The sequence below is a fragment of the Tribolium castaneum genome, chromosome 3 (assembly GCF_031307605.1).
Source record: "Tribolium castaneum strain GA2 chromosome 3, icTriCast1.1, whole genome shotgun sequence".
Taxonomy (NCBI): Eukaryota; Metazoa; Arthropoda; class Insecta; order Coleoptera; family Tenebrionidae; genus Tribolium; species Tribolium castaneum.
Window position 1 is genome coordinate 16,636,865 of NC_087396.1, and position 14,890 is coordinate 16,651,754.

The 14,890-nt window shown below is 37.3% G+C and overlaps 5 protein-coding genes across 8 annotated transcripts; 2 read left to right on the forward strand and 3 right to left on the reverse strand.

Annotated features, from left to right (window-relative positions):
- Positions 1–17: 17 nt before the first annotated feature.
- On the forward strand, positions 18–3,290 carry LOC656955 (uncharacterized protein). 3 transcript variants are annotated; one of them, XM_008197356.3, is made up of 13 exons: positions 18–153; positions 202–352; positions 398–628; positions 678–1,019; positions 1,066–1,189; positions 1,342–1,437; positions 1,483–1,619; positions 1,670–1,932; positions 2,062–2,236; positions 2,289–2,407; positions 2,473–2,552; positions 2,844–2,997; positions 3,045–3,290. In XM_008197356.3, exons 1-13 carry the CDS (start codon positions 53–55, stop codon positions 3,211–3,213), a joined length of 2,142 nt encoding a protein of 713 aa, XP_008195578.1. In that variant the 5' UTR covers positions 18–52; the 3' UTR covers positions 3,214–3,290. The 3 variants fall into 3 exon arrangements, with proteins under 3 accessions (XP_008195578.1, XP_064211825.1, XP_064211824.1); XM_064355755.1 differs by having other exon boundaries at positions 1,348–1,437; XM_064355754.1 differs by having other exon boundaries at positions 1,348–1,619.
- Positions 3,091–6,591, reverse strand: SerRS (Seryl-tRNA synthetase). The gene is made up of 3 exons (XM_963367.5): positions 6,153–6,591; positions 5,726–6,103; positions 3,091–4,097 (listed from the first exon to the last, which is right to left on the reverse strand). Exons 1-3 carry the CDS (start codon positions 6,471–6,473, stop codon positions 3,297–3,299), a joined length of 1,500 nt encoding a protein of 499 aa, XP_968460.2. The 5' UTR covers positions 6,474–6,591; the 3' UTR covers positions 3,091–3,296.
- A 473-nt stretch (positions 6,592–7,064) lies between these two features.
- LOC656776 (fatty acyl-CoA reductase wat) lies at positions 7,065–9,009 on the reverse strand. The gene is made up of 8 exons (XM_015982182.2): positions 8,763–9,009; positions 8,469–8,717; positions 8,275–8,420; positions 8,119–8,228; positions 7,875–8,067; positions 7,758–7,828; positions 7,521–7,704; positions 7,065–7,473 (listed from the first exon to the last, which is right to left on the reverse strand). The coding sequence occupies exons 1-8, from the start codon at positions 8,958–8,960 to the stop codon at positions 7,128–7,130; spliced, it is 1,497 nt and encodes a 498-aa protein (XP_015837668.2). The 5' UTR covers positions 8,961–9,009; the 3' UTR covers positions 7,065–7,127.
- Positions 9,010–10,720: 1,711 nt separating this feature from the next.
- Positions 10,721–11,961, forward strand: Ogg1 (8-oxoguanine DNA glycosylase). Of its 2 annotated transcripts, none has more exons than XM_008197354.3 (3): positions 10,721–10,979; positions 11,029–11,828; positions 11,874–11,961. In XM_008197354.3, exons 1-3 carry the CDS (start codon positions 10,897–10,899, stop codon positions 11,930–11,932), a joined length of 942 nt encoding a protein of 313 aa, XP_008195576.2. In that variant the 5' UTR covers positions 10,721–10,896; the 3' UTR covers positions 11,933–11,961. The 2 variants fall into 2 exon arrangements, with proteins under 2 accessions (XP_008195576.2, XP_968299.2); XM_963206.4 differs by having other exon boundaries at positions 10,723–10,979; positions 11,029–11,824.
- On the reverse strand, positions 11,922–13,806 carry LOC656614 (proteasomal ubiquitin receptor ADRM1). Its single transcript, XM_963130.4, has 7 exons — positions 13,649–13,806; positions 13,291–13,413; positions 13,015–13,241; positions 12,761–12,966; positions 12,437–12,708; positions 12,239–12,390; positions 11,922–12,191 (listed from the first exon to the last, which is right to left on the reverse strand). The coding sequence occupies exons 2-7, from the start codon at positions 13,394–13,396 to the stop codon at positions 11,967–11,969; spliced, it is 1,188 nt and encodes a 395-aa protein (XP_968223.2). The 5' UTR covers positions 13,397–13,413; positions 13,649–13,806; the 3' UTR covers positions 11,922–11,966.
- Positions 13,807–14,890: the final 1,084 nt, after the last annotated feature.

The following is a 14,890-nucleotide window of genomic DNA, read 5'->3' on the forward strand; positions in this document are numbered from 1 at the left end:
CTGTCAAAATGTGCAAGTGAGGTTAGCCGTGAGCCCCCTTAAACAGTGCAAGATGTCTGAAAAAGACTACGCCCCTCTTAGTGCAGCTTGCGTGCGCGCCCTCCACGACAAGTTGTACGAAAAGCGCAAAACCGCTGCACTGGAAATAGAAAAGTTGGTACCCTGCCCACTCATTTCGCCCTTTCATTTAATTTTTTATAGAATGGTGAAGGAATTTGCGAACTTGAATAACACGAGTCAGATTCGGAGGTTGTTGAAGGTGTTGGGTCAGGATTTCGCGTCGTCACAGAACCCCCATGCCCGCAAAGGGGGGCTTATTGGGTTGGCAGCGACGGCGATCGCTCTGGGAAAAGTAAATTAGGGTCGTGTGTTGTTAATTATTTACTTGGGTTTTAAGGATACGAGCAATTACACCGATGAGTTGATTAAACCGATTTTGGGGTGTTTGTCTGATCAGGACTTGAGAGTTAGGTATTATGCGTGTGAGTCTTTGTATAACGTTGTGAAGGTGTCTCGAGGGGCGGTTTTGCCCCACTTTTCTGCTATCTTTAACGCTTTGAGTAAAATTGCAACGGATCCCGATCAACACGTGAAAAATGCGTCAGAATTGCTTGATAGGCTACTGAAAGTAATAATTTGCCCCCACATTGTTCAATTTTAACTCGAATTAATTTTAGGATATTGTTACTGAGAGTTCAAATTTCGACTTGGAAGGTTTCATGCCTTTATTGCGCGAACGAATTTACACGAAAGCAACTTTTGCGCGCCAGTTCGTCATTTCCTGGATTTCGGTCCTTGACATGGTCCCTGATATTGATCTACTTTTCTATTTACCGGAGATTCTTGACGGACTTTTCCGTATTCTAGCAGACACGAATCTAGAAGTGAAAAAAATGTGCGAAACAACTCTGAACGAATTTTTACGAAACATAAAATCAGATCCCTCCAAGGTGAATTTTCCGGCCATGATCAACATACTCATAAATCATGCCCAAGAGAAAAACGACGACTTAGTCCAAGTAATTTCCCAAATCTCGCTTTGCATTTTTTCTCATTTTTCTTTAGTTCACAGCGATTACTTGGATCAAAGAATTTGTGCAATTATCGGGCCCCGCGATGTTACCATACATGTCGGGGATTTTCACCGCAGTGTTGCCCTGCCTGGCATACGACACGGAATCACGGAGAAGTATCCTTCACATTTTTTTATTTTCATTTATTTTATTTTAATCAAGAGTGCACAAAGGGAGAAATTGCGGAACTGTTGTTTAGTCTGCGGTCCGCTCCGCAATTTCACCCAATCGAGTGGGCTTGATTCTAATTGAATTTTCCTTAATACAGTGACAGACATTAAGGAAACAGCCACGGCGGTCAATTTCACTCTCATGAAACTAATTGCCGTTCACGGTGACGATAGCGGGGGACGAACCACCACTGGTATGATACAAAATTTGGGAATTTGCGGTAAATTTGACGTTTCAGGTGAGGCAAACCTCAGCCAACTCGATCTGCAATCGGTGGTGGACGTTTTAACCCAATACATGATGCATAACTCAATTCAAACCAAAGTAGCAGTATTAAAGTGGATACACGATTTGTATACAAAATTGCCAGACGAAGTAATTCGTTTGTTTTGCGCTATTTTTTGTTTATATGAGGGTGATTCCAGATGGTGAATCACATTGATGTTCTTTTTCCGGCTCTCCAACGCACTTTGGCGGATGAAGCCGATCAAGTGGTACAACAGTGTCTAGTCGTGATTGCGGAAGTGATTTCGTCGCCTGTTACGAAAAAAACCAGTCCCGATGATGGGACCATGAAGCATCTAGGATGCGAGACTAATCCGTACTATAACAAATTTTTGATAAGTCTTTTACAGGCATTTAACACGGAGAAGAGGCTTTTAGACGAACGAGGTTCTTTTATTATTAGGTAAATTAATTGATTTACTAGAGCCAACGATGGAGTCAATTTTTTTGTTTGTTTTTGTCTTAAAATTTGCAACATCCACCAAAATTACTCTCATTTTTTTACTTAAAAATTTGTTAATTATTTTTTCAGACAACTCTGTGTGTTACTTAACGCCGAAGAAATCTACCGCAACTTAGCCCACATTTTACTTAATGAACCAAATCTAAAATTCACACGACTGATGGTGGAACACCTCAACATGATTTTATTAACATCGTCGGAACTGTACGATATGAGAAATCGATTAAAAGAATTAAAAACAGAAGTGTGTTACTTGTAATTTTGTTTATGTTTAAATCAGCGATGTTTTTTTTTAGGAAAGCTGTTCATTGTTTTGTTGTTTGTATGAAACGTGGTCTTATAATCCTGTTGCAACCGTCGCTTTGTGTCTTTTGACGCAGAGTTATGCTCACGTTTGTGACTTAATTAGGCTATTGTATCCTTTTACACTAAAAGTAGTTTATCGGTGATAACAAATCAATCATTCCTTAACTTTCACAGTGGTAACTTGGAAGTTACCGTCGATTTTTTAATGGAAATTGATAAACTAGTCCAATTGATTGAATCACCAATTTTTGCGTGTACGTAATAACTACGAAGAACTATGGCTTAGGAGACGAAACGATATACAAAATCTGCACCCAAAGAATTAGTACGGTGGAGTAAAAATGAGGGCGCTTCGAGCGTTATACTGTCGTGTATGTGTTTACCGTTATATATTATTTTCAAATTCATTAAATACATTGCTCTGAAAACGGTAATGGAACTATCAAAGACGGAAACGTTTTATTTGTACGCCGTTTTTCTCCTAACCTTTAGATATCCGTAGTAATAACTAATCAATCATTTTATGTAATTAAAATCATTTTTAGATTTGAGATTAGAATTATTACAAGTCCCATGTGATAAAAACCTGATCCAGGCCTTGTACGGCTTATTAATGTTGTTACCGCAAACAGATGCCTTTCAGACTCTTAAAATACGTCTGAGTTGTATACCAAGCTTACATTTACATTGCGACGACAAGTTGGTACTAATTGCGTTTTGAGTGAGGTATTAATTATTTTTTGTAGGGCAACAATTCAGCCAAACTCAGCCCAGCAGTTTAAAAAAAATATCGACTTTGCCAAGCTTTTGCAGCACTTTATTGAAGTCCAAGAAAAGTACAAAGAATACAAAAAAATGATGCGGTTGAAAGACCTCACATACGCGGAAAAAGAACTTAGCAATCTAGAATTTTAACATTCCCGTTAAGCCAAATACTCGAGTTTTTATAAAATAATTTTTATTCGTGATATTAATAAATTACAAACGGAAAATGCAATTTATTCTTCCCCACCTCCTTTCTTCATTCCCTCTTTCTGTTTTTTGCTCTTTTTAGTCGCTTCGACTTCGATCGGGGCCGGTTTAACAAAGGGGATTTCCTCCCGGTACTCTTCTGGGAGGAAGTCTTTCAACACTGAGGGCACCGTGACCCCTGTCTCCGTCTGGTGCACCTCCAAAATCGCACAAATGACCCTCGTGGTGGCACACATTGTTGCGTTCAACATGTGGACGTAATCAGTCGCCGCGTTCATTTTTTTCGTCTGACCGTAGCGCACCAACAGCCTCCTTGCTTGATAGTCGAGACAGTTACTACAAGATACCAGCTCGCGGAAAGCCCCCGAGGCAGGGAACCACGCCTCCAGGTCCAGTTTCTTAGCCGCTGCGTTGTTCAGGGCCCCCGAAACTATATTAACGATCCGATAGGGGATTTCCAAGGCTTTGCAAAACTCCTCAGCGTTGTTTATCATCTCGTCCATCATTTCCCACGATTTGTTGTCAAACGGCGAAGTCAGGACAAACTGTTCGACTTTTTCGAATTGGTGGACTCGGAAAATGCCTCGAGTGTCTCGTCCGTGGGAACCTACCTCCTGGCGGAAACACGTAGACAGTCCCGCGTATTTGATTGGGAGGGCGCTCTCGGAAATCCACTCGTCACGATGGAATGCTGCGATTGGTTGCTCGGAGGTGGCGATTAGGTACTTTTCCTCGATTTCCTTGTCTTCGGCTTTTTCCGAGCCTTTGCCGATCACTTTATACAACTCTTCGTCGAATTGCGACAGCTGCGCCACCTCTTGCATTATCTGAAATAATTACAAATGTAAACATTCGTTATAATAAAGGGTGTATAACGAAAAGATGAGGAGAAAAGAAAACCAGAGATTCTCCAGATCAAAATAAAGAAATAAAAGACCTCTATGCCAAGTTAGCGTTTAAAAGTTGAAGGCGCCAAAGTTTACAAATTATTTTCGTATTTTATAGATACCTTTTAATGTGCCATTAAAAACACATGTTTTGATGCTATTTCTTTTGTTTTTTTGTTACTGTAAAGTACTTACCAATACCAAAATTAACGTATTTTTGTTGTGCATTATTCGAATGATGTAATTCTTTTTTTATTCGAAAGGTACATTATTTTTAAACAATCTTTATATCTTATAAAATTTTGTATGTCTTGGTTTTGAAATAAAAATAGTATATTACACAACAAGTCAGGTAAGTGATGCTCTACATAACGAGGCCTTTCGGCCGAGTATTTCAATCTGTCGAATCATGTGAAGCCACTTTCTTAACGTGTTTATGTATACTACTTTTTCGGAAAGCGAAAGAATTTAATAATTGTAATAAAAATCGACCAGAAAGTTCAAACAACTATTAGTATCTCAATAGACAACGGTGCAAACGGAATTTCCCGAATTGAAAATCAAAATAGTGTTCCTAATTATGAGTCAGGTAAAGTACCGACATGACTTCACCTGATTAGTCAGGGAAATTCAATTTTCCTGCCGCATTTGTGTCAGAAAAGCATTACTTTCATGTCGGCTATGCATGTCGGTTTCCGAAAAAATAATTTAAGTACATGCTAGGGGTGATGCTAGGAGTACATGTGTCAAAATTTCAGATATCATTAAAATGACATTAATTAAAAATTAAATAATTAATTAATTATTAATTTAAATTAAATTTAAAAATGCATGTAATTATTTGACAATTATAAATAAAATTATTATTTTTTCAAAAACGACTGTAGATTTTAATTAGTTATGTTGGGCAAAAATTGAAAGATTTTTTGAAATTCGACTTGAAATGTTAAGCTGCGTTTTGTTGTTTGAAAACGCTGCGAATGCGGTTAAAGATAGAAGAAAAACGTTAAGGAGAAAGTTGTAAAGAATTATGACCCCGATAAATTTTTTGCATTATGTTTTCTTAATATTGAAAATTTAATGCTCTAGCATTACAACCATTCTTTAAAATTAATTGCTCTGAAAACTTATTAGACGGTAACTGCGCTCTCTGGCGACATTAACGGAACTATCGACAACGGGAACGTTTTATTTGTTATTTCGTATCCTAATTTTTAGATTTCCGTAGCCAATACAAACATTTTAAAAGATAAAAAATATATTAATAAATAGTAGGTCTTTCGAGTAAAAAAAGAACTACAGTGCTTGGATATCGTGTAACAAAGTGTCCTAAAATGTGTTAAATTGTTGATAGGTAAGTACTTTATAAAAACGAAACAAAAAACGGACCACAAATATGTGGTTTACTTGTACCAAATGTACCAAAGAAATTATTAAAGAAAATCGAAAATATTTTCGTTATTTTTAAACGGTGCAACTTGGGTTAAATGGCTCTATTTTGAGCTACGGAATCTCTGGTTCCCTGTTGTCTCCATCTTTTCGTTACCCTGTATAATAGATGAAAATACCTCTTTCCGCATGAAGAAGGGGGTGTACAGGGGCTTATACCCCTTCTTGTGCAACATGCGTAACGCCAACTGGATAAGTGCGTGTTCCAAAAACAGGGCCGGACCGGTCAAAAAGTACCCCCGTCCTCCAGAAATGGTGGCTCCTCGTTCGGTGTCAACCCCATCAATCATATGAATCAAGTCCACGTGCGAATATTTTTTCCTAAATTCGCAGTCGCCAAAAGTCCTTTCCACTTTATTATTGTCTTCATCGTCGCTTATCACAACCGAGTCGTGGAGCAGATTCCCGATTTCCTTCAACGCTGCACTTCTTTCCTTCTCTGTTCTGAGCAGCTCTGCGTCGTTTTTCACCATTGCTTCGTCAATTAAAACACGCACCTTAAATTTTGTTAAGTACTAACCATCACTACAAATTATAAAAACCCACCTTTTTGATTTGATTCACCGTCAAGGGTTTGAGCAACTCGGCGGTGAGATTCTCGAGTTGGACCACCAAAGAATCCGGTACCGGGTCGTTGGCGTCGCCTTGAGGTTCCTTCTTCTTCATTTTGTCGCCGATTTCTTTGCTGGACAGGTTTTTGAATTTGTTCAAATTGTCGGCTTTGTGTCTTAGTTGTCTCCATGTGGTGTCAGCTTCCACCACTTTGTCCACTAAAGTCACATCTTTGAAACGTTTCTTCTGACTTTCGCGGATCTTGTCAGGGTTGCCCCCTTTGTCGGTACGAAAGAGGTCTAAATCGAGGACCATTTTTATACACGCTTTTCGTCAAAAGTGCAAATGATGCAATATTGGGAGTACAACACCGGATGACACGTTTGACACAACTTTGAGGTTAGGCGAACGATTGACATCGGCTGTGACGTCGGTGACTTCGACAGCACCAAAATGGTGCAGGCACCATGAACATTACAGTCGACCAGACAATCGCTGCGCGCATGAAGCTAGCACCATTTCCAGGAAAATTATTAAATCATTAAAAAAACATCAATAAGCTGTTACGCTGACTTGCATATCACATTTGTAGAACATCTCCTGACCATTCTAACGTGTTTCTATTACAAATTAAAACTTAACTGCATTTAATTTCTACATTTTTTATTCTCATATTCAAGTAATGCAAAATGATTTTCTTTCACCCCCTTTATATCCTGTAATTTTCTTTATTTTTGCAGGATATTAAGCCCTTCGATTAAGCCTTCGATTGTAAAAAAACTTGTTTGGACAAACACCCCTTGGAACCTTAATGAATTTCTCAAAATTCGGTGAAAAGTCCGTTATAAACGGAAAATTGCATCACATTTAAAGCCTGATTCATTTCGTTATATACGGACTCCAGTGTATTTTTCACTTAATTTGAATTATTTATTTACTGAAAACATTCCACTTAAATTAGAGATTAAATTAAAACATAAAGCCGAATACAAATTGTAAAATCTTGTAACTTAAATACAACAACAAAGCACAAGTAGCGTAATGGATAACGGCAAGTACTCTAACTTTTTTCCTCCCATAAGGTAAATCTTCCAACTTTTCTTTTAACAAATACTGCCGTCCATGTTTGATTGATAGTTTCCAAAAATCATCCCAATTCAAAGATTTAAGCTCAAATCTGAACAACTTCTTATCTTTTTCACTCAACCTATCCCATAAAGCTTCAACATTATGAAAATCAAACGTCCATGTGTTTAAAGTAAAATAAGACAAGAGGATTACCAGTTTACTAATTTTGCGTGTTTGTTGCACCGCTCTGTAAAAAAGCATTTAATATTTTTAACATAATGTGTTAGTACCAACATTGGCTTTCTACCCAGACATGTTAGAATAACATCGGCAAAGTATGCGAGTAATGTGTGCTGAAAGAAAGCACGGATAGCGTACCAGTATCTACAAGTGACCATTGTAAATAAGGGAAACCAGTAAGCCATGTCGCTAAAGGGGTAGACCCATTTTATTTTGTTAATGGTAGCCACTAAGTGACCTAAATTAAAACGATAAAAATAAAAAATATATATAAAACAGTGGTATAGGCACCAAGAGTACAAGTATTTTCGGGTGGAGGAACGTGATTATAAATGGCAATTTTATTTTCCTTCACAGTGGATCTAAAACCCAAATATCGACAAACAATAACATCGTCTAAGCCCTTACTTTGGTTGCAATAAATCCCAAACACTAGCCATAATTAAATTAACCACATAGTCACAGGGTATAACATGCAGGGGATTAGCTGGTTTACCAGGCATGACCTTTATCACCCCTGCCAGAACCCCAACACAGATGCCTATAATGCCGTAAAAATTATCACTCCACGCTGGAACTGGTTCTCTCGCAGTTGGCATAACTAAAAATGAATAGAAAAAATATTGTATGCCATGCTAGTGTTTTAAGCTACTTATGCAAGGTCGGACAACTGCCACCGGTAAATCACCCGCTTCTCTCTTGAGTAAATCCTCGCTAATACACTTGGTGAAAACGTAAGTGTTGGGCCACGTTTTCAACAAACTGAAAATGGAAATACAGTGCGACCCAAAAATCCCAAAAAAATTACCTCGGGGTCATCGCATCTAAAACACTCTCGTCGACACTTTCAACAAGCGTTAATAAACTTTCTGCTTTCATTCCAGACTCGTAGAAATCCTCCCCAATGTGAGAATGAGGACAGTTTGAATACACCGTGGACACATAAGTAAAAGCCTACAATTTTTTTCATAAAATTGAATTTTTGCCCAATTTGATTGTTACCTTCAATCGAGTCATTTCCTTGACCAAGGCCAAAACCTCCCTCATGGCTCGAACGTTGGCATAAGTGGCGAGTTTCAAACTCTGGTCAAACTTAACATTCGCCGCCGCGTGTAAAAATATCGTCACTTCACGTTTCAAAATTTCCCGGTCTTGTGCCGCAATGTCCAGGCCGATTTTTTCGCAGTCTCCAATTATCAGTTTGATTTTTTCTTGGAAGTTTGGCCATTTTGATTTGAGAGGTTCGAAGCACTGGTACACAGTTGCTTCAAAGGAAATGAAAAATTATATACTTACTGAAAAACTAAAAATGTCTCGAAGTCGTTCACTCGGCGTTTTGTTTCGTTTGGGGCGCACAAGGAGGTAAATTGTATTCACTTCGGGACAAACGGTTAACAGTTTCGCTAGGAACACTTTCCCGACGAAGCCTGAGCCCCCAGTTAGAAAAATCGTTTGATTCTTAAACGATTCAACAATCTGGCTTTGGGCCTCCATGCTGCTTGTGGAAAAGTCGAGCTGAAAGTGTTTTTCACTTGAAGGTGGTGTTTTTAACTCTTGTATAATTAAGCATGCAAATGTCTATTGGGCGCATTACAAAATCTAAGTATCATTCTTGTACTTTGCATACAATGAGCAATCCGAAATGAGATTTTTGAACACACGCTATAAAAACGTTTGTATATTTTTTACATTTTATTTCAATAAATTATGAAAAAAAAGAAGTGTATATATTAACTATCAGCAAGAAAAACGGTCGTGATTTTCGTAGTTCTAATTTCTAACAAAAAAATGTAAATTTCAGTATTTAAACTTTTTATTTTGCGTGAAAAACGCTCCCAAAGTTTTATTCTGAAAATGCAGTGCACGTCTGTTTACGTCATCTTTGTTTAATTTTGATGCTATGTCATTCTGTATAACAATAGTACGACGTACGTCCAAGAGTCCAAAATCATTCATAATACGATTTCACTTTTACACATTGTTTTCTTATTTAATATCATTCAGCTTTATTTTTCACGTAATGTATTTATCATTAAAATTCTATACATCGTTCTTAAATTTTTTTCACATTTCAGAGAGTAAGTAAGATCATTAAAAGAAGAAGCAAAATATGTAATAAATGAGCAGTTGCGAAATTCATTCTATTTTAATTTATACTCTGTATAAATAAAAATTAAAATAGGTATACAACAGGGTGTTGCACCTAAGATTGCTAGCCTAACGAAAAAAAATGCAATCCAAAATAGAAGTAATGTGGAAGAGATTCAAAGTTTTACAGTTTGTCAAAAAATAAAGACATCTTTTTACGGAGATAAGAACAAATAAGAGTCTAACAAGGTAAAAAAGTCATCTCTACAAAATAGAATATTTGTGCAAATTTAAAGTTGTAAATGCACCTCCCTGTATATTTTTCTGGTAGTTACTTAAAAAAAACTTTAAGTGACGCAGTCGTAACAATAATCAATGAATGATTTTTTTCGTTATCTTACAAATTATATTTTTTGTGGGTGACGTTTTATCCAAATTATTACACAATTATTGTATTGCTGTATAATTTTGTTGTTACTTACTGTTGTCGCGGACGTTTTACAAATACAATCAGAATTTTGCGGTTTAAAAGTTTCAATCAATTTCATTTAGCTAGTGCGTGTTAATCGTGTTAGTGTGTGTTACTGGTATGCGTTTTCAGGAAGAAAATGAGGAACCCAAAGAACCAGTCTGCATTAAAAGGTTACTTTGCAATAAATTTGTCTTACAAAAATTATAATAACTATTTCTGGATCAGTCTGTATTATTTTCAACAAATTTAATGGTAAATTATTTTTTATTTCAGTAAGTCCTTTTAATTATGCTTTTTATTTTTTTTATTTATTGTCAAATGAAAAAGAAAAGATTTTTGAGTTGTATTTTGTATTTTACATATTTAACAAACCAATAATTCCTTTATTCCCATCATTGTTTCGTCTTTTGTTGCCAAGATGTTCTAAATCTCCAAGTGATACTTGCTTTACAAGTTACTTATTTATTTGAGTAGTTAGAGAAATCCTTAAATGTAAGGTGTATTGCTGGTTGCATTTTACGGGCGCAAAATTATGTTGAGACACCTTGTAATTAAGAACTTTGGAACTTGTATTAAAAAAAATATGATATACACTGTGTTTCAACAAATCGGCCAAAAACCGTACATATTTAATAAATGTAAAAATTATCCGTTTCTGATTAATTGACGGACGTACTTTCTTTCGGATTTCACGACTTTCGGAGCCAAAATAGCGCGCGGGAAAATAATTTAAACTGTTAAAATGGTAACTTAGATAAACTAAAATTGTTAATTATTGCTCATCTGAGTTGTTTTTAACATGATATAATTTCACTTTCCGTGCTAATTTGTTTGAGATTAATTTTTTTTTTTGAAAAACTAACCTCAAAAATGAAGCAAACATGGTTCAAGTTGATTTGCCAGAAAGAACAATTGCAGCTTTTGGGCACGTTGAATGGGGGCCAAAGCTTCAGGTAAGGGTGAGCAGCCGTTCAAATTCAATTTTCTTCAATTCTTGTCCAGATGGAAGTTCACAGAAGCCGAAGGTGATAAAAAATGGACTGGAGTTTTTTCAGACCATGTTTGGGTTTTAAAACAAACCGATGATTGTATTTTATACCAAGTGTACGGTTCAGAAAATAGCGAGGACTTTTACAATAAACTTCTATCAAATTATTTCCAATTAAACTTAGATTTGAAAGAAAAATTCGCCGAGTGGTCCTCCAAAGACCCCATTTTTGAAAAAGCAGCGTCCCAATTTTATGGCATTCGGATTCTTAAGCAAGATCTTGTCGAGAATATATTCTCATTTATTTGCTCGTCTAACAACAATATATCTCGCATCACGGGAATGGTTGAGAAACTTGCAAAATTTTATGGGGAAAAAATTTGCGAGCTTGAAGATCAAACGTATTATTCATTCCCCAAAATTGATTCTTTAGCCGATGATAAGGTCGAGTCGGTTTTAAAAAAGGAGGGGTTTGGATACAGGGCTAAGTACATAAATCAATCAGCGAAAATAATAATGCAGGAAGGTGGCGAAAAATGGCTTGACGATTTGAAAAAACTGCCCTATGAGGAATCAAAGAGTAAATTAATGACTTTAACTGGGATTGGCCCTAAGGTGGCGGACTGCATTTGCTTGATGTCTTTGGGGCACTTGGGGACAATACCTATCGACACGCATGTTTACCAAATTGCGAGAAAATTTTATATGCCACATTTACCGAAACGTAAAAAAGTCACAGCGACGATTTATAAAGACATTGGGGACCACTTTCGGGAGCTGTACGGCCCTCTGGCAGGTTGGGCACACACTGTAAGTAAGTGGTCAATAGTTATGTGAAAAAATGCAGTCAAATTTTTAGGTCCTTTTTTGCGCCGACTTGAAAAAATTCCAAACCGACGAAAACTAATCTCATTTTAAATTTTATTCAATAAACTCAGTTTAATACATTTAGTTAATCAGTTTGCATGTGATCATCATCCTTATCTTCTTTTTTCTCGCCTTTCTTCTCCTTATCCTCTTCCTTTGACGAGTTTCCTTCAGTTTTTTCCAAGGCTTTCATAAAGTCTTGCATGTTTCCTTGCGCCGCCGCTGCCACCGCCTCCGGATTAACCGCCAATTGAGACACAACCGGCCCCAACTGTCCCGACTCTAAAGCACTAGAAAACTGGGAAACGGCCTAGAAAAAATAATTAGAACAAAATTTTATTAATTTTTGTTTATCACTTGTTGGAACTGGGGCGAATTCAATGTTGCTCGCAAGGCGTCTTGGGGGTCACCCTCAACGGCCGGCAAATGATTTTGCAGGGCCTGAATAGCCCCCGGATTGTTTAAAATCCCGGACAGTCCTTCAGCAGTCAAAGCAGTTGATAAATCAACTAAAAATATTTTATTACACTTTTTCTTCAAAATTGTTTTGATTACCAGATTGTTGAGACGAAGCTTGAATTGGGGAAATCCCCTGCAGGAAATTCTGCAAGTCTGATAACTGAATTTTATGCCCGCATGGTGAGTCCGACGACCGGTTGGCTCGGGGGGCGCCCGGGGCTGTCGTGGGGGCTGTAGTTGTCTGCGGAGTGGCCGGCGATTGGCTGACGGCTGTGGTGGTGGTGTTGGTGGTTGGGGTGCTTGGGACTGTGGTACGGTGAGTTATAGCGGGGGTAGTGTTAGTACGAGCACTTCCGCTGTTGGGGCCCCTAAGTGTCATAGTTTTTACTATGCGTTTGAGCGTAATTATAAATACGTTACCTGATGGTCCCCAAGAGACTCGACAGCCCCCCCATCTGGCCCACGCCGCCTCCAAATAATTGCATGAGTTGGGATTGCGACATGTTATTAAACAGAGACTGCAAGTCCTGATCCGGGGACTGCGACGACTGGACCGCGCTTGAGGGGTTGTTCAACAACTCGTTTATGCGCTTGCAGTTGTCTTCGTCTTTATCAGTGCGGGGCTCCTATGGTTTAATTGGTGATTTAATTAATTAAGAAAAGGGGCGCCCTACTTGCAACCAGAAGAAAAATTTGCGATTGGATGATTTAAATTTCAACAAATAGACTCTTCCAGTGGTGCACTGGGGCACTTTAATGTATTCGCAATCATCAGGGAAGATTATGAGGTCGTCCTCAACAATACCGCTGGTGCGATCTTGCCAACAGAAGTGCATCAAAGAGTCCTCGCTTTGGTACACGTAGAGAAGACCCTTGCGTTTGTCAGGGTACACCATGCGACCTAACAAAAATTTGATTATGGGAGCTTACTGAAGAGTTTTGATAATTACCTTTCAAACTCATTTTGCCCGCCCGTACTTCAACCAAGTGTTTGTTACCGCCAGTTGAACCGGGGCCCGTAGCGGCACTGCCGAATAATGCACCTCCAGCAGGCATTTTTGCAATGTTTTGTTCTAGACAGTAAAGTGAGGTTAGGGAATGATGACAAGACAAAATGTCTTTGTGCTTTAAATTAATACAAATTTTTGAAAATAAAATAGAATAAGCAGATGCAAATGATATATAAATTATCACCAAATTTTATATCAATTCGTAATTAACGTAATATAGCAACAAATTTAAAATATCAGTATTTTCTAGTAAAAAATTAAATATATTTCTAACTTAATGTTTAAAAGATATACTTACGTTTTGTAATTAAAATGTACTTGAAATAATGTTATTTCACAAAGTTGGGAGTTGTGTATTAGTGTCCCTAATGATTTGTTTCACTTGGAAAAATCCACAAAGGAGGTGGTAACCTTAGGGATAGTTTGGATGGGTTGGAACTTGTGACACTTCCATAAGGCGCCAACATTTTGAAGGTTTGAAACTGATCGGGGAAAAACCTACAGCCACAACGTCCCTGATTAAAATAACACCTATAATTTTTCGCGTAGCAAACAAAAATTACAGGTAGATGGAGCATTAAATCTTAATAGTAAGACAACCAAAATGCAAAACTTTTATCGTAAACCATTCGTAAAAAAAATAAATTAACTTTTGCCAATTTGCACTCTGCCTCATTTATTTCAAAAGGCTGCAAATACGGTTACAGATACAAAAAATGTTAGGAAGGAAGTTGTAGAGAATTAAATTTTCTACAAAAAAGTCCGCGAGACCATATGCCTGTGTCCAACTATTTAGGCCCCAAAATTTGCTTCATTTTGTCGGTGGTCAAGTATTGGAAAGTTTATTTATACCTAAACTGTTGAAGATAGAATTATGGTGTTGTGGACTTTTTTATAGAAAATTTAATTTTTTTATAGTTTCTTACACTTTTTTTGTTTCTGTAATCGTATTCGCAGCAAACGTAAAATTATAAGGTGGAACGCAAATTGATAATTCTAAGCGAAAATCCTTTTTGCACCGTCACATATTTATTAGATATATATCTTCTACGGTTTAGGTATAAATTAACTTTCCGTAACTTGACCACTGGTAAAATAAGACGAATTCGTTGCTTCAGCGTCTTTGGGGCCTAAACCATTGACGATAGACATATGATCTCGCGGACTGTTAAAGGAAATTTAGTTCTCTACAAATTTCTTTTGAACATTTTTCTTACTTCTTCAACTGTATTCGCATCGTCTTGAAAAATACGGGACCAACAGCACATTTTCAATAATTTTTGTCTTATGTTTATTATGTAAATTTTAGTCGTCAGTCTTTCTCAGTCAGTGCAAGGCTCAACATTTCTGCATTTTTTTCAAGTAATTAGTGCAATGGTCAAATTTAAATTAATTTAAAATGATTTGGCGCCGAGACGTTGTAATGCTCGATACGCCGTCAGTTTTACATTTTTACTCTACCGTACTATTTTTCTGGGTTCAGAAAATCAGGCGGTTTTGTATCTCATTTTGTCCTCTAAGTTATAGTCCTCTGTAGTCT